At 37.3% G+C, this 27356-nt stretch overlaps 1 protein-coding gene across 1 annotated transcript in view; it reads right to left on the bottom strand.

The window, feature by feature from the left end:
* Nucleotides 1-19153, bottom strand: part of LOC121380360 — a 30744-nt gene extending 11591 nt beyond the window's left edge. The window contains exon 1 of the mRNA XM_041509143.1: nucleotides 19021-19153. Coding sequence (XP_041365077.1) covers nucleotides 19021-19093 — 73 coding nt within the window. The 5' untranslated portion in view covers nucleotides 19094-19153. The remainder of the gene's footprint in view (nucleotides 1-19020) is intronic.
* Between the last annotated feature and the right edge of the window lie 8203 nt (nucleotides 19154-27356).

A 27356-nucleotide genomic window follows, 5' to 3' on the forward strand; every position in this document is an offset into this window, starting at 1 on the left:
CTAAGGCTTCAAGTCTATTCAAAGATACATTTACTTAAAGCATTTAACAAATATCATAGAATTATATGCCACAAATGCCACAGATGTCAACATTTGCATTTGCATTCGTTGGAGTGCTATTTAAAACTGCAGAATAGGAAAAAATCACCTATATGAAAACCATTCAGATTCATGCTAAAAGTACGGAGCTATCGTTTATATCTCTTTGATGTTCATTACCCAAAATACCCCAGGCGCTACGATGAACACTGATTATGTTTTCATAGTTTAGATTTGTCGTTAACGTCATTTCCTAATACTTAATCACGGACATACGTCAGGCAAGTGGGGCAAATAGTGTTTTGAAACGCCCGAGGCTACATGAAACGTAGAAGGTCAAAGAATCTAATGGATGTCTTGTGTTATTTTATTTTTACCATTTCTTCAAGCTTATCGATTTCGATTAATGACATATTTGTTCTCTTAGAGCACCAATTAAAGATAGAGGAGTCTTATAAATGCATCTAGTTAAACAGGGTTCAACTACTTAAGCGATAATATATATATATATACCCGGTATATATATATATATATATATATATATATATATATATATATGAAAACAGTAAACAGCTCCACTTATCATAAGCATATACATATTTACAACTGAATAAAGCTTTTACCTATTTTTATGGGCTGAACAGTTCAATAAACACGTGTCATCATTTACATCTTCATTCACATATTTTAATCATCCCCAATGTGGGGCTATACACTCGGTAGGCACATCAATAATTGCTGCTGTGACGTGGACGAAACTTTGGTTATGTGGCCTCACACCTCCCTATTGAGCCCAGCGATACATTCACTCTGGGTTATAAAAAAGAAAAGAAAAAGAGGTACGAACCCATTAGCTAACAACTTAACAACACATCTATGTTGTTGGTTGGGTTTTCCCTCGATCTCTTCCATTATGGATACATTTCAGAGTCAAACTTGTAGTTTTCAACAAAGTGACGAAAACTCAAAATAAGACCTTACTTTCGTCATCATTTTAAAGTTATGATGCGGAATGTCTCACACGTTTGCTACATAAAAGATCAGCGTAGCACTGTTCTGTCTGTATGAAATACTTTTATTTTTGGCGGTAGAATTGGTCGACGGGCCTAAGATTATAATAGGACCTTTTCCCAAAATATTAAAACAGATACATTCATATAAACAAAATGACGGACATTAATATCTTACACATAACTGATAGAAGTTGAAACAGCAATAGTGGATAACTGATCATAAAGAAATCAGTTATATAGGAGACGTCATAAAAAAAGACCCATCGCCGCTCAGTGTCTTTCTCTCGACCAATGGGAGGGACGTAGCCCAGCGGTATATTAACATCCCTTCCAAACGAACATATCTACCATGTTAGCATTCCTTGCAAACGTACATCTCTACCATGTTAACAACCCTTCTAAACGTACAACTCTACCATGTTAACAACCCTTCTAAACGCACGTGTCTACCATGATACATTCCTTCTAAACAAACATGTTTACCATGTTAACATTAATTCCAAACATCCATGTCTACCATGTTAACATTTCTTCTAAACGTACATGTCTACCATGAAAACATTCCTTCTAAACGTGCATATCTACCATGCTAACATATCGATACTCATCGATACCAAAATGAAACAACAATGAACCCGACCAGTAAATACAGACTTTCACTTCCTTGCAAGATGTTTATTATAAGATTGCTGAAGATCAAATCCTGTTCGGGAAATCTGAGATTTTGGAAACATGTTTTTTAATGAGAATGCATATGCTGAGGTCAAGTTGCTGCGAGAGAAAGAATCCCAAAATGCGCGAATCTCCCGCGAAACGCGGAAGACTTGGTAGGTCTTTACTTAGATGGGTGGCTCAAGTAAATGTCATTAGTGGATATAAAGAGGCTTAAGAAACCTGTTACGGTTTCTATGTTCATCAACGAAGAACATTTATATTGAAAGAGAAGGCACTTAGCGTGTGAATTTGGCCTTGACCCCAAATGCCTCTCTATCCTGTCTCATGTAAGGTGGTAAAAGGAATGTTAGATTAGTAATGCCCCTACATATTGTTTTAGTAAAGAGTTATCAAGCGTGTGTCATGTATTATTCAATTTACATCTGCATTTGTTTTAATATAGTTTTCCGATGACCGCAAATTTAAGTAAAATATCGAAACGAAATGTATATATGTGTGTAGTAAAATTACTTAATTACACGATCCCCTTACAGCATTATACCATATTTCTAAATAAATTTAGTTTTGTTTGAGATAATATTTTTTTGTTTCAACTCTGCTCGTGTAAAGTTTATTCGCAATCAACTATAAACTAATCAGACATTTCTAAACCTAATATATTCAAATCTTAATGATTTAAGATGTAGTTAATTGAAAGAAGACTTATACCGAGTTGGACGTAATGTTGATTACTCGTGTAGTTGTGGAAATCATTTCGAAATTAAAAAAAATTCTGAAATGTATTACAAAGATTTCAGTCAATACATTCATAATTGATTTTAAACAGTAGACTTGTTCTCCTCGATGAAGACAATAAATAAATGTTTTTAATTAACGATGCACACTGAACACATTTTGATCACGATTATATGGTTAAGGATCACTCGGATAATGAGGGAGGTAACCCACTACCACCACGCAATGTGCTACTATTACCGATTAGCAGCAAGGGATCTTGTGTATGCAACAGCCCACAGGATAGTACATATCACGGCTTTTGTTATACCATTTGTAGCGCATTGGCTAAAGCTAAAATAGCCCGACAGGCCCACAAACGGGGATCTATCCAAATTCGACCGCACATCAGGCGAGCGCTTCACCACTGGGCTAAGTTCTGATCCCTCCTAATGATGGAATGTATTTACAAAAAAGCTAGTTAAAAAAACAAAAATTCAAATTCTGGCGCATGCCAAAGAGTCACAAAGTGCACTGTCTTAAGGTAATTTAAACAATTAGACAATCAAAAGCACGCCGAATGTACACAAATAGATTTTCTAAGCAAAAGACTGTACAGTTCCAACGAAAAGCACCGTGTATTGTACAGGCAATGATTAGTCTTTAATATATTTAATCATTGACTGGTTCTGTGGAATAATAAAACTAAAATATATCGGTCTACAGTGTACCAGCCCTAATCATTAGATGGATGTTTCAATAAAACACGGTTAATCATCTCAAATATACTTAATATGTTTGCATTTAGCCACAGACGACATGCAGTCATTAATATACGCCAACTGATGCAGAGTATTGTCTTACAATGAAACACTTAATTGCAATTGGAAATGTTTCAAAGATAATCTACTCTTATATTCAACCTGTCCAATTATTAACCACAAGACGATTAAAAAATAAATAAATGGAATTAAGATTCAGGCATATCCATCCGGGATATATTTTTGACCCAGCAATAGATTCCGCGGCAAATCTGCACTTTTATATTAGCATCATTCTAATTACAAAAGTGAACAGCTAATAAGTGTTACCATTCGTTTAAAGTGCCAGTAAGAATGGATATTTATATGTATTGGCGCGGAGCACAACCACTGCATAAATATCTCAGACTGGCCTGCATCACGCGCTTACAAACGATAGTGTCGTTTACTGCCATGATATCATTATCCTCTGGTGATTTCAAGTACAGCCGCGAACACCAACAATGGTTTATCAGAACGCACATTATCCCAGACTGTGGCAATATTACTTCCTGACGTCATTGTCCGAAACGGAGCAGGACGTAGCCCTGTGGTATAGCGCTCGTCTGATGCGCGGTCGGTCTAGTCTCGATACCCGTCGGTAAGCCATCCAGTCAGTTCACCACGACTGGTATATCAAAGGCCGTGGTATGAGCTATCCTATCTATGATATGGTGCATATAAAATGTGCCTTGCTACTAACTGACCAGTTTAGCAGGTTTCCTCTCTAAGACTATATGTAAGCATTACCAAATGTTTGACATCAAATAGCAGATATTTAATAAATCAGTGTGCACTAGTGGTATCGTTAAGCAAAACAAAATTTACCCTTTTGATTGTCAGAAACGGCATCCCGTATTGATGTAATTCGTGTATCGACAACATCTGATCTTGACACTCATTTGTGTTAGTACTTTATCAGTACTTCGTGTATGGACAACGTCTGCTCATACCCAAGAGCACTTGTAACAAGGTGGGGGGGGGGGGGGGGGGGGGGGGGGGGGAAGTAGCCCAGTGTTAAAGCGCTCGCTCGATGCGCTGTCGGTCTGGGATTGATCCCCGTCAGTGGACCCATTGAGCTATTTCTCGTTCCAGACAGTGCACCACGACTGGTATATCAAAGGCCGTGGTATGTATTCCCCTGTCTGTGGGATGGTGCATATAAAAGATCCATTGCTGCTAATAAAAAAGAGTAGCCCATGAAGTGGCGACAGCGGTTTTCCTCTCTCAATATCTGTGTGGTCCTTAACCATACGTCTAACGCCATATAACCGTAAATAAAATGTGTTGAGTGTGTCGTTAAATAAAACATTTCCTTCTTTCCTTCCTTGTATCACGGGTATACTTTTAGGGTGTATATTACCAAACCAAATCTCATAGACGACAATAGTAACATGTGTAACACCACGGATATAAATATTTCCACCGCTCACCCTTAAAGTGAATCAGAAAAATAGGGGGTCAAGCTGCTCATTTCAGAGATAACGGGTAGTGTCTATGACTACCTTAGTTCCGCACAAAAATTGAGTAATTTTGATTTTACAGATACCCCATACATTTTTCAAGGAAAAGGCTACTTAACAGTGGTACTAGATGAAATAAAATTGCATACATTTTTTTGCTCAGATAAAACTACCTTTTTGTACAACCAACACAGGACTAGTGGTGTTAACTTCTCTGTCAAAAGTTCGGTGAACCTTGAAATTGATTTTGTTTTGGACTACCTATAAGTCCCATTGCCCACCAGTCCTCTTACACCCCACACGCCCGTTAGGTAGGCCCCCGCAAAACACTGTACCGTTCCTCTGGTTCATCGTGGTACAATATTAATGTTTGGGTGGGAGAACATTCAGAGCACTTCCACTTACTAAGAACAGTTGTAAGTATTTACTCGTCTTTAAATTAGAATTGAAAACTGCATTTGCGTGGTGGATTGCCGGATGAATGCACTCAGAAACAAATATCACGTGACTAGGTGTGAATAAACTACTATTTCAAACAGATGATTCAGTTTTGTTCATGAATATCACGCAATAATGTAAGAAGACAAAGTCCTTTCATATAATTGTCACAAAAAAAAAAAAAAAAAAAAAAAAAAAAAAAATCATGACTCGTGTGTTAATGTGAGTAATTATTAAGACACATTAGCGACTGTAACCATGGCGAGGTTCACCGGTGTATTGATCTGTTCGTGTTTCGATGGAGATTAGTATTATCATCGAAAGATAATAAGAAATTAATTAAGTTCTGCAGCAGCTCTTTCACAGTGCTACAGTTCTTTTAGACTACCCAACAGTTGGGTTAACCATTAATCGGAATATTAATTCCATTCCGTCGCACAGTTTCTTTATGAAATATTGCTATACCAGAAAAATAATTATGGTAGCAGAAGGTCAGAAACTGAATGAATGAATTGAATGAATGAATGAATTGAATAAATGAATGAATGAATGAATAGACGTTTAACGACATCCAGGTAAAAACAAAGATAGCGGTCACTGGGAATGGTGTTTGGCATACTGTTCTGCGCCCCGTTTTACGAAACGATCTTAGCACTGTGATCACCTTAAGTACATAGCTACCTTATGCACTTAAGGTTATCTTAGGGGCCCATACGTTAACAACGATTGGTTGTGTATTCACTTTTGATTACGTACCGACTAGTCATCTGGTCGACGTCACGGTCTGATCAAACGCCATGCAAACCGGCGCAGTAAATTGTGTGTTTTATTATTTTAAAAATGTAAAATTACGTATAAGTCGGTGAATATACTAAGCTGACAAAAATGTCCATGGGTAAAATTAAAACAGGGTATACAAATTACAGATAAATGAGTTTCTAATTTTGTTTTATAAAGAACGAGTTTCCTTTAAAACTTTCAACATTCTATTCATCAGTAAAACCTTTCACCATAAAGCTTCCCTTTTCGCTCTGTATTTAATAATAAATATTTAATCTTAAACGTTTGTGGCACTAGTTTCCGTTACAATAGAGCAGCAAGGGGTCGTGTTCATGTAATTTCCAGTTCCACGATCCACTGAGAATCGTGATGCCAGGGATAACGCTATATTAGACGGTATACTTCGCGAACCACGGTTTCATGAGCTAGATGCAACTTTATTAGCGAAAGACATCCTTGGAATAGCACCGACTTTATCTCTGTTTTCACAATGTGATAGGTCAAATAGGGCTAATTTGGTAACCATCCGCAGTACTAAACCATCAACAACCTTGTTAATTAAAAGTTTTAAAATTTGTTTTGTATAACGACACCGCTAGAGCACATTGATTAATTAATCATCGGCTATTGGATGCGATCATTTGGTATTTCTGACTCGTAGTCATCAGAAGAAACCCGCTATATGTTTCTTAATGCAGTAAAGGATCTTTTATATGCATTTTCCCACAGGCAGGAAAGCACATACCCCGGCCTTTGTTCAGTTGTGGTGCATTGGATGGAACGAGAAAAAACTCAATCAGTTGAATGGACCCATCGAGGTGGTTCGATCCTGCGACGCAAGCACCTGAAGCGAGCACTCAACCGACTGAGCTAAAAGTTTCAAATGACATGGTATCTTCATGAGAAATATTCGGCATCAATAACACGACCAGTTTAATAATCACACAACGATTGTCAACATTACATTACACCGAGACATGGATGCGAGATCAAATCGGAAACGTTAAAAACAATATATCGTTTGACATGAAGTCTGTAGGCAATGCATACCATATAATATGACTAAAGTGATATTTCAGTTCAATGTCTCAAAATATTGTGAAAAATCTAAATCATTAGGAAAACACATTTTTCTTATCTCATACGTTCAAGGGCCATAACTCTGTCACAAATGCGTAAATCGCCATGGAAGTCAAACCTGATCTGTAACAGTACATTATAAAGCTATATACAAATGCCAGCTCAATATCTCAAGGCATTGTGAAAAACAACATCCGGAAAACCATATGTGGGACAGATAGACAGACTGACAGACATACAGACAGAAACCGGCCTCGGTGGCGTCGTGGCAGGCCATCGGTCTACAGGCTGGTAGGTACTGGGTTCGGATCCCAGTCGAGGCATGGGATTTTTAATCAAGATACCGACTCCAAATCCTGAGTGAGTGGCTCAATGGGTAGGTGTAAACCACTTGCACCGACTAGTGATCCATAACTGGTTCAACAAAGGCCATGGTTTGTGCTATCCTACCTGTGGGAAGCGCAAATAAAAGATCCCTTACTGCCTGTCGTAAAACGAGTAGCCTATGTGGCGACAGCGGGTTTCCTCTAAAAACAGTGTCAGAATGACCATATGTTTGACGTCCAATAGCCGATGATAAGATAAAAAATCAACGTGCTCTAGCGGCGTCGTTAAATAAAACAAAGTTTACTTTACAGACAGAAGGACGTAGATGAAACCTACAGTCTCCTCCAGTTGGACCAGTAGGGGCCTAATACAGAGTGACAAAGCACGTTTGTTGATTTATACTTACTGTTCATCTAACCGTTTTATCAGTAGTTTGTTTGAGAACTGCTGTGGTAGGCTGCTACAATTATTCTTGTTGACAGTACAACACTATAGGAGAATATTATGGACGTAATTCTACGATAGGGAAACCATTACAGCCAGTTTCAGACTGGATTTTCTAGGCGTTACAAACAGACGCCTCTAGTGTACACAGTTAGCTATCACTGATGACGGAGTATTTACGTAATCAAGGGAATAATTCGAAACGTGACGTGAATTTTAGACTCAGAAGGAAATCACTGGTAACCGAAAGCTGATTGGTTGATTTATTTATCTGCATCCCGCACAGGGCAAGACTTCATTACCAGACTCCGAGAAGAGTCACCAATCACGTGCTTGTTCACGCTGTGTTGGCCGAATCTTTGGCGTCTGTTGAGCGTAGATATTTCTCAGCTTCATTTCACTGTGCTATAAGGGTTGCTTAACACCAAATAATGTTTCATTGGTTATAACGTTAACACGTTTAAGAATGAAACAGGGATAAAGAGAATATTAATACTCAAGCATAACACATATATTCAGCTTAATGAAGAGATTAGTACTTTGAAATATCTTCTTGTAAGAAAACGGGCATCAGTTGTTTTCATTTCGTTATACTCAATACTGATTTCAACTTACAAAGAACCTTGCATAAAAATCCTATATATAGACGGTCTTAATGAAAGTTTCCTGCCCAAAGTATTAATTAACTGTTATTTCGAAACGGAAATATTATTACCGTGTACACAATGACCATACAAATACAGCCAAATAATATAATTTACTACCCCCAAAAATATTTAATCTTATTTTAAAAATGTTTAGAACAGGTTAACACGAGACGTCATATTTAATCGCTTATATTTCCCCTGCGCGTGCTGTAACCTCACCGTGGTGCAGGGGTGTAATATTCTCCTTGAGAATGGCCAATACAGCACAAAATTTAAGTTTTGAGTAAAAGTCAGTATCTATCTGTGATATTTGTATTTTTGCATAGTTCTTTACACTGTGTTTTTGTTTAAATCTTGAATTTTTATATTGATGTTGATCATCACTATATTTGTTTGCATTACCATAGTTTGACACACACTAACCGATGTACTTTTCGTGCTGGGGTGTCGTTAAACATTCATTCATTCATTCATTCACTTATATTTTTTCCACACATAATTCTTTGATTACGACGAACTGCCGACGATTTTGGAGACTAAGTGACATGTTTTCTATTAGCCAGGATTGATAAGAGATTCGCTATTTACGCTGAATGACAGCACTTTACCATTTCGACATTCTAGATTTAATTATTTAAGGATTATGTACGAGAAAGTTTTAGTTGTAATTATTTATCAAAGCTTAAAGGTACAAATAGAAAACTATGTCACATGCATCTACTATACTGCATTTTGAAATAACAATGCATTTATTTGGTAATATCACACTTAAAGATCCATGTTGCATAAACACATACTGTAATAAGATATGCGGTTACTCTGCTAGGTAATACACATTCAGTCCAGCTGTCACTGCGACCCGGGAGACAAAATGAAAGTATGCTCATAAACTTACCGTGCATCAGTCTATCTTTAATATATATTTTACAACAAACAATATACTAATTGTGTATCAATGACCAGAAGGTGGTGGGGAAACTACAAGCCAAGAGCAAAACTATGTCTGTTTTAAGATTGTATGCACTTTGCCATAGAGATAACAATACATATACTATTTGATATAAAAGTCGTGGAACACTTATTAGAACAAAGTTGAAATTTGTTTTGTTTAACGACACCACTAGAGTACATTGATTTATTAATCATCGGCTATTGGATGTCAAACATATTGTCATTTTGACAGTCATAGAGAGGATACCCGCTATATATTTTTTCCATCAGTAGCAAGGGATATTTTATACCATGCTGCAGACAGGATAGCACATACCACGGCCTTTGATAGACCAGTCGAGGAGCACTGGCTGGAACGAGAAATAGCCCAATTTTTTCCACCGACGGGGATTGATCATAGACCGATCTCGCATCAGGCGTGCATTTTACAACTTGGCTACGTCCCGCCCCACTTAATAGAACAAGGAAGACATAACAATGTTCCTGCATGATTTGAACACCTTTTCAAACTGGTTTCAGTCTAGCGAGAGCTTGTTACACCATTTGTGCTCTCGAACATCAATAAGGCGAAGATTGAATTGTAAACATGTTACAGCCTACAATCACCAGCTTGCACCACGAGCAACTCAGGATCGTAAATTATTGAACTGTTGGCACATACAGCGATACGCAATCTATCTATGCAGCAGTTGAATTAGCAGATTTGTTTCAGCTTCTTCGAGGAACAAGCCAATAATGAAGAAAAGAAATAAGTCGATGAAAGAAAACCTGATAATGCTAAAACGAAAATTTTATTTCATATAAGTACAGATTCAATACTGCACAAGAAAAAAAGAAAAGAAAAAAACGAAACAGATAAAAATCCCACCAGCACAAATATAACATGAAAGTACTGAGTGAAAAACCCCCCCATATATTTGCAATTGGAAACATCTTAGTGACCAACCACTTACAAATGTAACTACACACTTGATTCGTCAAAATACCTATTTTTATATCAGAAGTAACATTAATCAAAGTATCAGGTTTATAACATTCATTCGCTAGGGAAGATATAATAACTCCACACAGCTTGTTAAGTATTCTCTGAGTATTCAATGACATCTACACTTTCATACGTGAACACTATCTCAAGTGCTAGGGCTGGGATCGATCCCCGTTGATGGGCCCATTGAGCTATTTCTCGTTCCAGCCAGTGCACCATGACTGGTATATCAACGGCCGTGGTATGAGCTAGCCTATCTGCGGCATAGTGCATATAAAAGATGCCTTGCTACTAATGGAAAAATGTAGCGGGTTCCCTCGCTAAGACTATATGTCAAAATTACCCAAATGTTTGACATCCAATAGCCGGTGATTAATAAATCCATGTGCTCTATTGGTGTCGTTAAACAAAAAAACAAACAAAAAAAACAAAACTATCTGAACTATTTATTTAAAAAAAAATATTGGTAAAGGATTTTAACAATTTTAGATTTAAAAATCTATCTGACTAGTTTAAAAGAAAAGTGAACCATGAAGTTAATCCGTGTGAACGAACGAATATATATATATACATGTATATATAAATGAGTTTGTTTGTTTTTGTTTAACGACACCATTAGAGTGTATTGATTAATTAATCATCGGCTATTGGATGTCAAACATTTGGTAATTCTGACTAGTAATCATGAGAGGAAACACGCCAATTTTTTCCATTACCAGCAAGGCCTCTTTTGTATGCACTTTCCTACAGGAAAGCACATGTCACGGCATTTGACCAGTTGTGGCTCATTGGTTGGAACGAGAAAACAATCCAATCAGTTGAATGGATCCACTCAGTTCTAACTGAAACTGAAACTCGAAAGTACATATGACATTAAATCACTGACCTATGCATTCGGAAGATGGACATAAGTTGTTTCAGACTAAGTTATGTTTCAAAGCCATATTATTTGCTGCAAAGTATACTCATAGGCATAAATAACGCAATAGGTATTTCGCTGAATTTGGTCTTATAGAAATGTTATTTTATCTATATTAAGGTTGCAAACAAGTGACATATTGGTAACAACTGTAAATGAAAGAAGATGTTATTCAAATTGGAAATTTTTAAAAATAAAATGTAGTTTTAAACAAAAAGCTTGGTTTTTCGGCAATAAAACAGCAACTTTTTAACATTACTTACCGTACAATATAAAAAAAAGACAGAAGACACAAAATATTGTTGCTTTTATAGGGAGACGAGAGCAGGCAATGCACATTCAAAAAGATTTTCATATGCAATGCTGTGTTATTGCAATAAACACCCAAGTTATGCTTTTTACTGAAAACTCATTTTATTCGATTGTTTTCTGATTTGAACAAAATCCTCTTTCACTTACAGTTGTTACCAATATGTCATTTGTCCACATACTCAATATATATGATTTAACAATTCTATAAGAAAATATTTAGGTAAATACTCATTGCGTTATTTATACCTCTCAGTATAGTATCTCGCAGTGCAAAACTGAGAGAGAGAGAGAGAGAGAGAGAGAGAGAGAGAGAGAGAGAGAGAGAGAGAGAGAGAGAGAGAGAGAGAGAGAGAGAGAGAGAGAGAGAGAGAGAGAGAGAGAGAATAGAATAGATGTTTAACGACACCCCAGCACGAAAAGAGACAGATACAGATGCAGACAGAGAGCAGAAAATAGAAACATTTTTCTTGAATAAGATATTAATCAATGGTAAGTCGAGTTGTGACAATCCTAATCTTGGACCGACAGCAAGACAAAATTCATTAATGTTTTAATGACAGTAACTCACTGGAAGACCATTAGTGTCCTCCATTACCGCTTGACAATAAAAAGAATTGCAGTTTGGACAGATTCAATCACCTCAATAGAAAACATGATGAATGATGAAATAAGTGTATATTTTCCAAGCAATATTCAAATGTAGGTGCAGGTTGTTTTCCAGGGAGAGGGTGTTATTTGAATGAAAAGGCACCCACAATATTCCAAAGTATATTTACGTATTATATATATATTAGCATTTTCTCTAAAATAGGCCTATCCAAAGTATCAAGCTATAATACATCTTATAAAAAAGGAAATTAGTTATATTTGTTATTGATGCGTTCACCATTAGATTGCCGAGGCACGTCGTATTTCGGGAGTGGTGAGTGGTGGCGAGCACCGCACCTCCCTTCTCTGGATCTCCAACTGGACTTGGAACCGTATGCAGCTGTATGTAGCTGTACTAAGAAAGAAATGTGTTATTTAACGACGCACTCAACATATTTTATTTACGGTTATATGGCGTCAGACATATAGTTAAGAACCACACATACACTGAAAGAGGAAATCCGCAGTCGACACCAATCTAATTACAATTAGCTTCACTGGTTAATTACTATGACCTGTGGATCTAACAGCACCCAGTTGGAGCTCATGTCCAGTTGACCTTTTATTCGACCAATCAAAACCTTACTTGAAAAATGATGCCAGTGATTTAAAAAGAATTTGAACACATTCGGGATTATGCCGAGGGTATAAGAAATGATTCGTGTGAATTACGAAGTATGCCGGAAACTAATTTCAATATAAAATTCGTTTCAAAACGAAAAAAATGGTATAGCCATAAAATCTGTTTATACTAGTATACAATCCATAGTTTATTACTGCACTTTTCCCCCTGTTTGTAATGTTGAAATATACCAACAAGTTCGCGTATTGCATAAATAGTCTTGCCCGATATTTTTAAAATTTGTATGCTCCCGAATAACGCTATAAAAGGCGAAGTGTAAGTGGTCAATATTTATATTGGTATTTATAGATGAAATGTCACCTGGACATGGGAGTCCACGCAATGCTGGTAGACCAGTAGAGCTAATTTTAATTTCATGGGCTACTCTTTTTCGATTAGCAGAAAAGGATCTTTTATATGCACCGTCCCACAAAAAGGATAGCATATACTACGGTCTTTGATATTCCAGTTGTGATGCACTGACTGGGACAAGAAATAGCCCAAATAGCCCACCGACGGGGGATCGATCGATCCCAGACAAACCACGCATCGAGCGAGCGCATTACCACTGGGCTATGTCCCGTCTCTGTAGCTCTACTAAAACCCGATATATAATATTAATCGTAAACAAGTCCTTAGAGATTCATTTCAGACGCGCCTATCATTCTTATTGTGTTTTATACAAAGATACAGACCATTATAATTCTTAAAACGACAAATAGCTGTCAATTTGTAACATAAAACCGTATTACTTTAATTTGTTATAGCAAAAAAGCCCTATTGTATCCTGCTATATGCAATTTGTGCACTTCTAAGCTGCTATTCTGTTGATATTAGACGGAAATTAGGAAAGGAGAATTAATAAATTATTTTGGATTTGTTATAGTACTATAATAATAGTATATGTATTGAAAACAATATGTCGTTACCACACTAATTCTAAAAGTATCAGTTAACCACCTCAGGCTCGTTGTTCATTCTTGAACTTCGTGTTTATATCTAGCTGAGGTTCAAGCACGCTGTGCAAGACACACACCTCAGATATTAGGCGGTCTACCCACGACACAGGTTACCAGTTAGTAGTAAGCGAGCAGTCAGTGTTAGTGGATTAGAGTCTGTAATGGGATTCGAACCCAGCATCTACCAACCTTAAATCTGGTGGATTAGCCACTGCGCCACCAAAGCCGGTTCATGGTGATGTCACATTAAGTAGAAACAAGCTCAGTGGAGCGTATTTTTAATAGTTTAGTAGATATTCAAACAATGTTCACATTTTGAAAAAATAACAAAACCCCCACCAAAACACCATGAAACAACAACACCGCACCACATTTGGCACGTGTACATGTTTCAATGCGCTTATTATTTTCAGAACGGCGTAGCCCAGTGGTAAAGCGCTCGCTTGATGCGCGGTCGGTTTGGGATCGATCCCCGTCGGTGGACCCATTGGACTATGACTCATTCCTGCCAGTGCACCACGACTGATATATCAAAGGCGGTGGTATGTGCTATCCTGTCTGTGGGAAAGTGCATATAAAAGATCCCTTGCTGCATTAGAAAAAAAATGTAGCGGGTTTCCTCTGATGACTATATGTAAAAATTATCAAATGTTTGGCATCCAATAGCCGATGATTAATGAATCAATGTTCTCTAGTGGTGTCGTTAAACAAATCAAACATTGTACAGTTTTTTTGGCCAAATACTTATTTACTTTATTTACTTGCTTTAAATATTATTTTATGCACGTCCACTTGTACGTGCCATTCTTTACGGAAGCTACACGCAGGCTTTTGGAGCATGTACTCTCGCGCCAGGTAAACCCGCAGTTCTCCTACAAGCGCATTGGAAACACTGTATCATGGTCAAGACCAGATCTCCTTCTATAGACACCATCGTGACTGACTCGTATCTTCATTTGATCTTGTGCAGAGATGTGACAACAAATATTCAAATGTGATAATCATGAAAGAAACCGCTCCTGTTATGCACTTTTAAAATTCCATATTGTCTAAGTGTATTACTAGCAAGCAGAAATACACACATTATCGTCAGTCTTCTCGAAAAAATACCTTCGTTTTGAGGACAAAGTCCCTTTAATAAATGGGGTAGGCTATGTGTCAGAGACAACTACCTTGTGTTCTCTGGTAAACCAGGTGACTCAACAACAACATTGTAGACACCACGTAACTGTCAATTAAACAATATATCGTGCAGTCTGTATACATATATGCCTTCTTAAAGACAAGACCGGCCTCGGTGGCGTAGTGGTTAGGCCATCGGTCTACAGGCTGGTAGGTACTGGGTTCGGATCCCAGTCGAGACATGGGACTTTTAATCCAGATACCGACTCCAAACCCTGAGTGAGTGCTCCGCAAGGCTCAATGGGTAGGTGTAAACCACTTGCACCGACCAGTGATCCATAGCTGGTTCAACAAAGGCCATGGTTTGTGCTATCCTGTCTGTGGGAAGCGCAAATAAAATACCCCTTGCTGCCTGTCGTAAAAGAGTAGCCTATGTGTCGACAGCGGGTTTCCTCTCAAAATCTGTGTGGTCCTTAACCATATGTCTGATGCCATATAACCGTAAATAAAATGTGTTGAGTGCGTCGTTAAATAAAACATTTCTTTCTTTCTTTCTTAAAGACAAAAGTTTAAAAACTGGTAATACAATTGCTATGTTACATTGGTCTATGAAGATGATTGGTCCTCGTTCAATATTGCAGTGAGTTTCTGTTGTCACATTACTAACAACAAGATTGAATTACCATGTTGAGAGTTTTTGAAATGTTATAAAAGGTTAGATGAAAAATATAACTGTTTTTTTCAACAACACAGTTTGTCGAAACAGTGCTATTGTTCAGACCGGATCTTTCAGCAGATACATTTAAGAGCAAGATTCCGATAATGCTTGAAAGTTTATTGGTTTAGTCAACATATTAGACATATCCCCAGCGCTCAGCCTAATCTCTTTCCATGCAGTCACATTAAAGTCCTTATGTTACAGTATCTCTCCCCCTCCCCCATCATATAACACATTTCAATAATACACTTGTGTGGTTTCGTTACCAACGGGTATCGTTAAAGGGACATTCCTGAGTTTGCTGCACTTTTTAAGATGTTATCGACTAACAAAGATTTTTTAACGATTGTAATTACATATCAAATATATTTTTCTGCATAAAATATTAGTGGCTGTATATTAAACGTGTTTCTGATCGTTCTAATATTTGTACTACTTAAATTTCATTTTGTTTCCAAAAATATAATTTGTTTCGTACGTACGAAATTATTTGAAGACAAAATCCAGTTTTGGCTTCTTACAAATATTAAGACGACCACAAACACACTGAGTATACAGACGCTGATATTCTAAACAAGAAAATATATTTAATATTTAAGTTTAATCGTAGAAACATTTTATTAGTCAGAAACATCTTACAATGCAGCAAACTCGGGAATGTCCCTTTAAGAGTTTTTGAAATTTTAAGAAAGGTTAGATGAAAAATATAACTGTTTTTTTCAACAACATAGTTTGTCGAAACGGTGCTATTTTTCAGACCGGATCTTTCAGCAGATACATTTAAGAGCAAGATTCAGATAATGTTTGAAAGTTTCTTAATTTAGTCAACATATTATACATATCCCCAGCGCTCAGCCTAATCTCTTTCCATGCAGTCACATTAAAGTCCTTATTTTACAGTATCACTCCCCCTCCCCCTCCCCCATCATATAACACATTTCAATAATACACTTGTGTGGTTTCGTTACGAACGGGTATCGTTAAAGGGACATTCCTGAGTTTGCTGCACTTTTTAAGATGTTATCGACTAACAAAGATTTTTTAACGATTGTAATTACATATCAAATATATTTTTCTGCATAAAATATTAGTGGCTGTATATTAAACGTATTTCTGATCGTTCTAATATTTGTACTAGTTAAATTCCATTTTGTTTCCAAAAATATAATTTGTTTCGTACGTACGAAATTATTTGAAGACAAAATCCAGTTTGGGCTTCTTACAAATATTAAGACGACCAGAAACACATTGAATATACAGACACTGATATTCTAAACAAGAAAATATATGTAATACATGTATGTAATTAATCGTAGAAATACTTTGTTAGTCGGAAACATCTTACAATGCAGCAAACTCAGGAATGTTCCGTTAATTGTATTCATTGAAGCAACATGCAAGTCTCGCATCCATTTGGTTCCCAAGATAATTATTTTAAATTGTGCAGATAATCCAGTTAGCTAGATTGTACTCAGCAGTGTTTAGGTCGCAAAACACACACAATCTTCTGCTAGTGGACACTTGGAAGGGATTGTGTATCAATACATTCACGCTGGGAAAATACGTGAATGGACTGGGCCAGTAAGGACAGGTTTTCATACACATGCGGGGGGTGCACCTGATATGTCCTTGCATACACATGTGTGGTTTTTCGAATGTTACAATCTCTTCTAGGGGCCAGTATTGTACATTATGCAAAACAAATTTTGACTTCGAAACCTTTCAGGAACCTTCGAAGAGTACGGCTGTGCTGCCAAGGCAAAATCCCATTTGGGTTCAGCGCATTAGTATGTGACTAGCATTAGTATGCGTCTACTGTAAAGAAAAAAGTATTTTAAAAAAACCCCATCAGCTTTGTACACAATAAATATCAGACATAGGCTGAACTAATATCAATTTATGTGTGCATATGCGTACGCCTGATACGCGGTCGGTCGGACTGATACATCAAACGCCGTAATATATGCTATTCTGCCTTTGGGATGGTGCATATAAACGACCCCTTGTTAGTAATTAAAACATGTAGCGGGTTTTTCCTCTGATATTATATGCCAGAATTACCAAATATTTGACATCCAATAGCTGACGATTAATAAAGGATAATTCGATGTGCTCTATTGGTGTCGTTCAAAAACGTGTTACCTTTATGTGTGCAAGTGTCTCTTTGTGGTGTGATGTGGTGTAGTCTGGCGAAGTGTGCATGCGCGCGCGCGCGCGTGTGTGTGTGGATAAGTGATATAATGGTGTTCAACCGATGTATTTTCCACATTGTGTGAACAAATTTGACAATTATTTTTAAATAGTTTCGTCAACACTTTGATGTCTTACCCATCTCTGAAACATTTTGTCTGTGACTAAAGATTGACTAGTGTACTTCAGAAACGTTTTATTATATGTTTTACAGTATAGTCAATTGTTCCGAAAAGACATAAAACAGAAATCTTGCAATCATACGTAGAATCAAGATGTTTTTTGTTTTAATTGTTAAAATAAATCAAAGCTTTATTGTCAATTACCATTGTTTAATGTTCAGATTCTATTACTAACGATAACAGAATAAGTTATCCTTATTTAGTGGTAATCAAATGGAATAATTTGAACTAGACTGAATATTTGTCACATCGCTACGATCGATCTCGATTTTCAGTACACCGTAGTTTTGGGCTAAACAAGTATAGCAAAAGATACATAATTTTCTATTGTACAATTTGCACAGTAAGTTTGATTAAATCTGAGCATCAATTTTACATGCAAAGTTTTTTTTATCCATGCCATGAAGATCATTTAGTAAATGGACGAATTTCTCGGGGTATTGTGAAACGGACGAGATGAAAATATTCACATATAACGAAAACACCCGCGGTTATTAAAACCAACGTTTTGTTTGTGATTCGCATCAGTAAACTGCAGTCATCTGGTTTCAGACACAATTTGATAACTGGTTTAGATACCATTTATCTCACGAGTTGTTTTAAAATGTATCTAACGAGCAAAAGCTAGTTTGATACGTTTTTAGACAACGAATTGTGATATAATGGTATCTAGCGGACACGAATGTATTATTCTATTTCTTACATATCCTCAAAAACCAGGTTTTAAGCAAATTGTAACATCTTTTATTCGACTAAAAAGTTATTTACAGCCGTTGCACTTGTATGTCAGGTTAACTATACGCCACAGTCTAATCGATTTTCATCGGGTAGTTTTTCATTGGATGTATGCCACTGGTAACCTGGTCATCACCTAGGATTAGCCAGTCGTATGTCTTGAAATTGTCGACACACGTGCATGTGTTAACAACCATGTGTAACCAAAAATAACGCATGGTGTTCTCACAAACGGGTGTATAAGAAACATTACTCACCAAACAGAATACATGTTACAAAGAAGAATGCACAGACACGTCGCCAACAGGTATATCCAGTTTCACTTGTCATCTTTTACATAGTCCTCCATGAGTGATAAAAACGAAACCTGACCATTCATCCTCAGTCGAGCTGAAAAACCACACCTGCGTCAGAACACAGAGACTCGAACGAATACGATCTCATGCTGACACTATCGTTACGGTATGTAACGTGACGCCTGGTGGATACCGGTTTGATTATGGATAAATTGGATTGGTGGTGTAAAACGTTTGTTTTGTTTAACGACACCACTAGAGCACATTGTTGGTGGTATAATAAAAAACCCATGAAAGTTTTATTTGGTTTAACGACAACACTAGAGCACACTGAATTATTCATCATCGGCTATTGGTGATGAAAGGCTGGGAAGTACTGGGTTAACATGGTATCTGTGTAGTAGTTAAGCCATTCGACAGTAGGTTGGTAGGTATAGGGTTCGTGTCCAGCCTGAGCTAGTGGTGGAGTTTTCATCCCAGTACTAACTCCCACACAGAGTGAGTGCACCGGTAAGGCCAAATACACCGAGTTTCGCCCAATCGGGAATTACTGCCCGTCAAGCATAGCAAGTGTCATGTAGCCTGGGCTTGGGTGATACCGAGATAGCTCAATTGACAGCAAGTGTGGGAAGCGAAAGTTAGTTCAATATTCAACATTCAGTATTAAATATTGCTCTGATAAACCAACATTTTACATTCAGTATCGAATTGTGTACTGACACCTTTAAATCTATAATTCAATTTAAAGTGTATGCAACTATGACAAATCTTAGGATATAACATAATATGAGATGGCTCTGAATATAGATCTCCACATATGTCTGGTTGAGGCACCCGGCCATTTGTTGGGACATTCCGAGTACGCTTTGTCATATTTATCACCAGGACATGCATGCTTACGTCTATTTGTTTTGACTCTGAAGTAGAAACCATATATGATAAACTGCACCTAACCAGACCTAAAATCCGAGGACCTCAGCTTTAGTCAGAATGTCTTAAACAGACATATTGTACAGCGAAATTCGATTATAACGTATAACATTCGACACGACTCTTAAAAAGACTATGGAAATTGAACATCCAGGGGGCTATTATCATATCAATATTTAAACTGTACTTCACTGTAAATTGTTGGTCAAGTATCAAATTTAATTACAGAAGGCCACACATGAAGCTTAGCAGTGTGCCATCAGAATCAAAGCAATTCAGCGATAAATCAGTTAAATTCACCCACTTTCGGCCACAGGTAGCATACCTCGAATTTTTAGTTTCTGTAACAAAACATTTCTGACATTTACCTCGCATTCAAGAGGCCATATTCAAGTCAGGAGGTCTACATTGGAAACAACAGCAGACTTTTGATGTGCTCAACATTGTGTTGATACCTTCTCGTTTCCCAACCATGCATATAGTACACAGTACTAGTGTCAAATCAATTTAGCCACACTTGCGAAATTAAACACATACTGGTACACAGTATAACTACACTACACTCGTTAACAAACACACGGTTCTGAAACCAAATATATAAAATGTATGAAAGTCTCCATATACATAATATAGTGTATGTCTTATGTATATATGGCAGACGTAGGGTAGCACAAGACAATGTTAAAGGGAGACTAAACTCCAAGCCTTATGCGTTGCAAAGATGCATACCCGGACCACCAACACATACTGACACTGTAAGAAATGAAAAACGCGTAATTTTAGAGTTAATAAAAAACCCGTGATTATTCCTGCTAACTGGGGGCAGCCATTTTGTTTGGGTTTTCGTGGCGTCCGGTACTATAGCTTGGGGCGAAGTGACGTCGGCTCCGACCAACTCCTGTATGCACAATGTAAACAAAAGCAGTAATTTACGACACGGCGCTTCGCGTTAATCAACTAGACTTGTAAAACAACATAAATGACTTGATAGTATAACAAACTATTTAACTAAATATATTTCAATTTGCATCAACAGAACGAAATGGAGTTATATAGTATTTTTCTCTCTTAAAACATCTAAAGAAAAAATGCATATTATTAGGCTTATTGGTAAATTAAGTTTAATATTATCGCTCGAAACGAAATCGCTTAAAGTTGGAGCACTGTCACAATGGTATATTGTTGGAACCCCCAACCCCCCCCCCACCCTCCCCCAAAAACCCCCAATATATATATATATATATATATATATATACACACACACACACACATATACATACACACATACACACAAACAACAAACACATACCATGTGACGTGATTTAGTGGTTTCCTGTATATTTCTTTTCCGTCACACTGTTTTTTCATAATTTGATAGTGATAATTCAGTAATACTAGAGAAGTCAAAATATATATCTAGGTTACCTACCACTCACTACTGTATTATGATATATATATACATACATATATATATATATATATATATATATATATATATATATATATATATATATATATATATATATAGAGAGAGAGAGAGAGAGAGAGAGAGAGAGAGAGAGAGAGAGAGAGAGAGAGACAGACAGACAGACATAGACAGACAGAGAGAGACAGAGAGAGAGAGTTTATATATATATATATAGAGAGAGAGTTTGAGATATATATATATATATATATATATATATATATATATATATAGAGAGAGAGAGAGAGAGAGAGAGAGAGAGAGAGAGAGAGAGAGAGAGAGAGAGAGAGAGAGAGAGAGAGAGAGAGAGAGAGAGAGAGAGAGAGGAGAGAATTTATATATATATATAGAGTTTGAGAGAGAGAGAGAGAGAGAGAGAGAGAGAGAGAGAGAGAGAGAGAGAGAGAGAGAGAGAGAGAGAGAGAGAGAGAGAGAGAAAGAGAGAGAGAATTTATATATATATATACAGAAACGCATAACTGGTATATGTTAGGATTGGATTGCAAATTTATAGCATCATATCTTTGCTCAATACCAGAGCAGTAAAATTGAAACTTGTTAAACATGATCAGATCATCACTTGGAATGAAATCGTCTATCAAATCAACAGGATTAGGCCACCGTATCATGGTCACGGTCATGGACACTAATATCAAATAATGCTTGAATCACAGGCTGGGGAATTGTAGCCCATGTTTGTTGCAAAGCCTGGAGCAGCTGGGGTAGCGTTTGTGGCGCAGGGTTACGTTGCCGTAAACGTCGATCTAGTTGATCCCACAGGTGCTCGATGGAGTTAAGATCAGGTGATCTTGAAGGCCATGCCACCACTCCGACATTGTGTTGATTCAGGAAGTCTGTTGTTATACGTGCGCTATGTGGTCGTGCATTGTCGTGCATTGTCGTGCTGGAAGATGACATTTTCTGCGTTGATGAAAAGTATGGCGTGACGCTGGAGAATTTCGTTGCAGTAACATTGGGCTGTTAGATGACCTGGGACATGTACAAGGTCTGTTCTGCCAGTGTAAGTGATGGCCGCCCATACCATAACACTCCCCCCTCCATATCTGTCCACCTGCCGCACACAATTATTGGCATAACGCTCGTTACGTCGTCGGTAAACTCTAGCTCTGCCGTCGGCGCGTTGAAGCAAAAAACGCGACTCGTCGCTGAAAGCCACTCTTCGCCACTGCTGTCGACGCCATATCAGACAACGTCTGCACCATGTAAGCCGTAGACTCCTATGTTGCGCGGTTAAAATTATCCGTCTAGCTGGTCTTCTAGCTCGGATATTGGCTTCACGTAAACGGTTTCTTATGGTCTGATCCGAAATTCTTCGCATCCCAGGTATGGCAGAAGTTGATGATGAAGCAGTTAGGAATCTGTCACGTAAATGTCGTATCTACGTATCTGTCTTGCGCCGGTGTGGTAACTCTGGGACGACCGGATCTGGGGCGGTCACGTGACACTCCAGTTTGCTGATAACGGTGCCAAAGCCTAGATATTGTACTCTGAGATGTGTTGAAAAGACGTGCAAATGTTTTAAAATTTTCAAAATTAATTCTGGGTGGAATTTAAATGATTCCAAAATATTTCTGTTGCCAAATATGTTGTTTGTTATTGGCTTCAGGTGCACAAAAAATCATCATAAGTAATTTTTAGAATTATGTGTGGAAACAATTTGAATAAAGGGAGATAATCAGTAATAGTGAAATGTATACGCGTTTACATAAGCACTCTCCCTTGTTTACATAGAAGGAAACAACTATCACACCCCTAACACTGCTCAAAAACATTGAAGGGACATACCCTAGTTTTTAAACACTACAGCATATTTTTCACTATTAAAGTCGTTTATGATCACTGAAATCAAACATTACTTATATTTTATTGTTTAGATTATTAATTTCCGTACAACCGAAGTGTTTCTGGTCATCCTGGTGTTTCTAATACCACAAAATATATTTGTTTCATATTTTTAAAAAAACCCGCATGTGCTTCTGAAACGTAACTGTTATGAGTTGCGTTTTTCTCTATTTGTGAGAATATTTCAACGTCACAGATTCTTGTTTCATTCTATTGTATCCAAATTTGTTACAGATTTGTAAATTAGCCAAATGTTTTACAGGTTGAAACTAGAGCTTAGGTGAAAAATATGCCTTAGTGTTTAAAAACTAGGGTATGTCCCTTTAAAACAGAATATATATGTATTTTGGTTCTTAGTCTTTATGATTACGGCAAAATAGGACATTAATGTATGAACAACATGCTGATATTCAATTGTTATGTATCACCACATTACCTCCTTTCTTCAAATTAGCCGCTGGAATTAAAAAAAAACCCCGAGAAAACCCACGGCGGTTAGTTGATGCATATGGCCTACTGATACTAAAATATTTAAAGTTCGTTTTGTTTAAAAAATTCACTTGAGCATATTGATTTATTAATCATCGGCTATTAGATGTCAAATATTTGATAATTTTGACATATATCCTAAGAGAGAAAACCCGGTACATTTTTTTCCATTAGTAACAAGGGGTATTTTATATGCACCACTCCATAGAAAGGATAGCACACACCACGGTATATTTGATATACCAATCGTAGTATACTGGCTGGGAACGCGAAATAGTTTTAAGAGGCCCATCGGCGGGGTTCGATTCCAGATAATAGAACAGGTTTACAAACAAAGGTTAAGCATTTTGCTAAATTGCTAGATTGTTAAGCAACTTCCCGACTGTTATCGGCGCACCACAGGACGGTCCATATTATACACCCACAAATTATGTTATATTCTGGTTTTGATATAAGCGCTATATAGCACTCCGGCTCTGTGGACCTTTAGGTGTTTTTTTAATACGAGTTGTATGCCAACTAGTGATATGTAAAAAACCCCATGTTTATTCAGTGCTTATATACATTTAACACATCATTTTTTGACATGAAAATCGTATTAAAAAAACCACCAACAACAATATGAAATAGAATCTCTCTCTGTCTCTGTCTCTCTCTCTCTCTGTCTCTCTCTGTCTGTCTGTCTCTCTCTCTCTCTCTCTCTCTCTCTCTCTCTCTCTCTCTCTCTCTCTCTCTCTCTCTCTCTCTCTCTCTCTCTCTCTCTCTCTCTGTGTGTGTGTGTGTCTGTCTGTCTGTTTGTCTCTCGCTCTCTCTGTCTGTATGTCTGTCTGCCCCCCTCTCTCTCTCTCTCTCTCTCTCTCTCTCTCTCTCTCTCTCTCTCTCTCTCTCTCTCTCTCTCTCTCTCTCTCTCTCTCTCTCTCTCTCTCTCTCTCTCTCTCAATGTGAATAAGGACATAATAGTGCTCAGCACCATAAAAGTGGCTCGCACATGGATAGTACCAAGGTTATATCCTTAAACAGCCACAACTCAGGGTTTCACGCATGCAGATACAGCAGTTATCAAGGAAATTTACTCTGAATTCCATAACTTCGCAGGGAAGCTTGACAGAATAGACACTATGGCAGGCAGTCAAACAAGCCTTTAAAACACTAAACGACCGCACAGACAATTTCAGCACAAAATCAACATGTAGGCTAATGAACCCTGCAAAAAGCGAGATAGTAAAAGTAAGCAGAGTAATGGTAGACCGGATAACAAAACTCTAAGACTCCAGATCCAAGTAAACAGGTTGAAAAACATCTCTTCTGTTCTGGAATTGTTCTTGACACTATCGAACAACGCAAACCTATCTTTCCAGGTATTCGACATTGTGGATTTCTACCCCATCATATCAGTAGCCCTCCTTATCCATTAACAAAATGGGCTGAACAATATACCAATACCACTAAACACAAAACCATTATACATGTCAGGAAGTCATTCTTCCTCCACAACGAAGGTAAAACATGTTGAAAACCAATAATCCGAATGCTTTCTACGTCACAATGGGCGTATACGATGATACAATGTGTCAACTAGTGGCACTACACAGCCTTCATAAAATACAAAGTTAAACACCGACGTCGATCGGTCTTTACAGAGATATCGGTCTGGCAGTCCTCAAACATCTCACAGTAAGTGTACAAAAATAGCTCATAAACATCTTTGAAAACTTTGGGCTAAACATAAACATACAAGCCAACCTAATATCTGCAAAATCTGTGTCCTAGGTGTCACCCTCAACCTATCATTTGGAGCATACAAGCCATATACAAAGTTCAACGACTACCCAATGTATATAAGCTCTTATTCAAATCAGCCATCAACCATCATCCACCAGCAAATAATATCATCCTTATTGTCCGGCTACGAGGTCTTTCTAGAACTAGCACACTAGAAATTATGGGGAAACTATTCCATACATAGAAGCTGGGGACCGCGGGATTACATTTGAAAAAAAAACCGACATAAAAACCCTAAACCAACAACCCCCCAAATCATCTGGTTCAACTCACACACATACCATGAAATACCATGAAAACAAATGCTGGACATGTATTCCTTAAATTAATATTCCACGCTACCATATATATTACAAAGTCTTAAATAAACGAATGAATGAAAGAATGTTTAACGACATCCCAGCACGACAAATGCATCGGCTATTGGGTGTCAAACTATGGTAAATGTCTTCAATAGACATAACATAAAAGTAAGTTACAAGTGTATTCAAAAGGTTGCTTCGACAATTAAAAGCTTTCATTAAAATATCAAATAAAAACGGAAAAATAAAAATGTATGTAATTGTATAAATAATTAAGAATATACACTCGATGGAAAGTGTCTTGAATGATATATATGACCGGCCTCGGTGGTGCAGTGGTTAAGCCATCGGACTACAGGTTGGTAGGTAGTGGGTTTGGATCCCATTCCAAACCCAGAGTGAGTGCTCCGCAAGGCTCAATGAGTAGGTGTAAACCACTTGCACCGACCAGTGATCCATAACTGGTTCATCAAAGGCCATGGTTTGTGCTATCCTGCCTGTAGGAAGTGCAAATAAAAGATCCCTTGCTGCCTATCGTAAAAGAGTAGCCTATGTGGCGTCAGAGGGTTTCCTCTAAAAACAACAGTGTCAGAATGACCATATGTTTGACGTCCAATAGCCGATCATAAGATTAAAAATCAATGTGCTCTAGTGGCGTCGTTAAATAAAACAAACTTTCTTTGAATGATATATACCCCTTCATTTTGCAGTTCGTAATCGATTTAAGCTACATTGAAGTTCTCATGAATATTTTGATTGCCTTGTAATATGTCTTCTAAAATACTATGTAGAAGAAAGAAGCTGGTAAACCTAAAACTAGGCGCTGTAGCTTTTTTCTTGAATCACTCGTCGCCGTAATTTCTTCTCTCTTTTTTGGTAAAAATGCATATAGTGATATTTTGAATGATATAATTGCATTCCTTGCCCCCAAAATATCAGATTAGCCCGACAAATTGATGACATGGGTGCTGAAATATTTGTTACTAATAGTGTTTTACCATAAGACCATCTTGATAATCCAAGCCTTCTTATGACGAGGCAAATTAACTATACAGACAAAGTTCCTTTAAGATGCGAATTTGTATCCAAAATGTTTAAGAAAAGTGAAATTGCGTGAAAATTTCCAAACGATGGAGTACATTTTTAACAGATTTGCGATAAATATAACGAGAACAAATTTAAAAAAAAACAATCTTTAAAAAAGACTTTAACAACCCCCACCCCCCTCAAAAAAAAAAAAAAACCCACAATAGAAAACAAATGCATCATACTTACTTAAATACCTTATGATAGGAATCCTGTGGTTATATCACAAGCTCACTCACTCCCCCTCCACAAAAACCCCAAACAAAACAACAACACTCAAACAATAAATCCCCCCCCCCAACCCCCCCAAAAACAAACAACCAACAAAAATCCCCCAAACAAACAAGAACAAACAAAAGAATAATAACGATAACCCTCTC

The sequence above is a fragment of the Gigantopelta aegis genome, chromosome 9 (assembly GCF_016097555.1).
Source record: "Gigantopelta aegis isolate Gae_Host chromosome 9, Gae_host_genome, whole genome shotgun sequence".
Classification (NCBI taxonomy): Eukaryota; Metazoa; Mollusca; class Gastropoda; order Neomphalida; family Peltospiridae; genus Gigantopelta; species Gigantopelta aegis.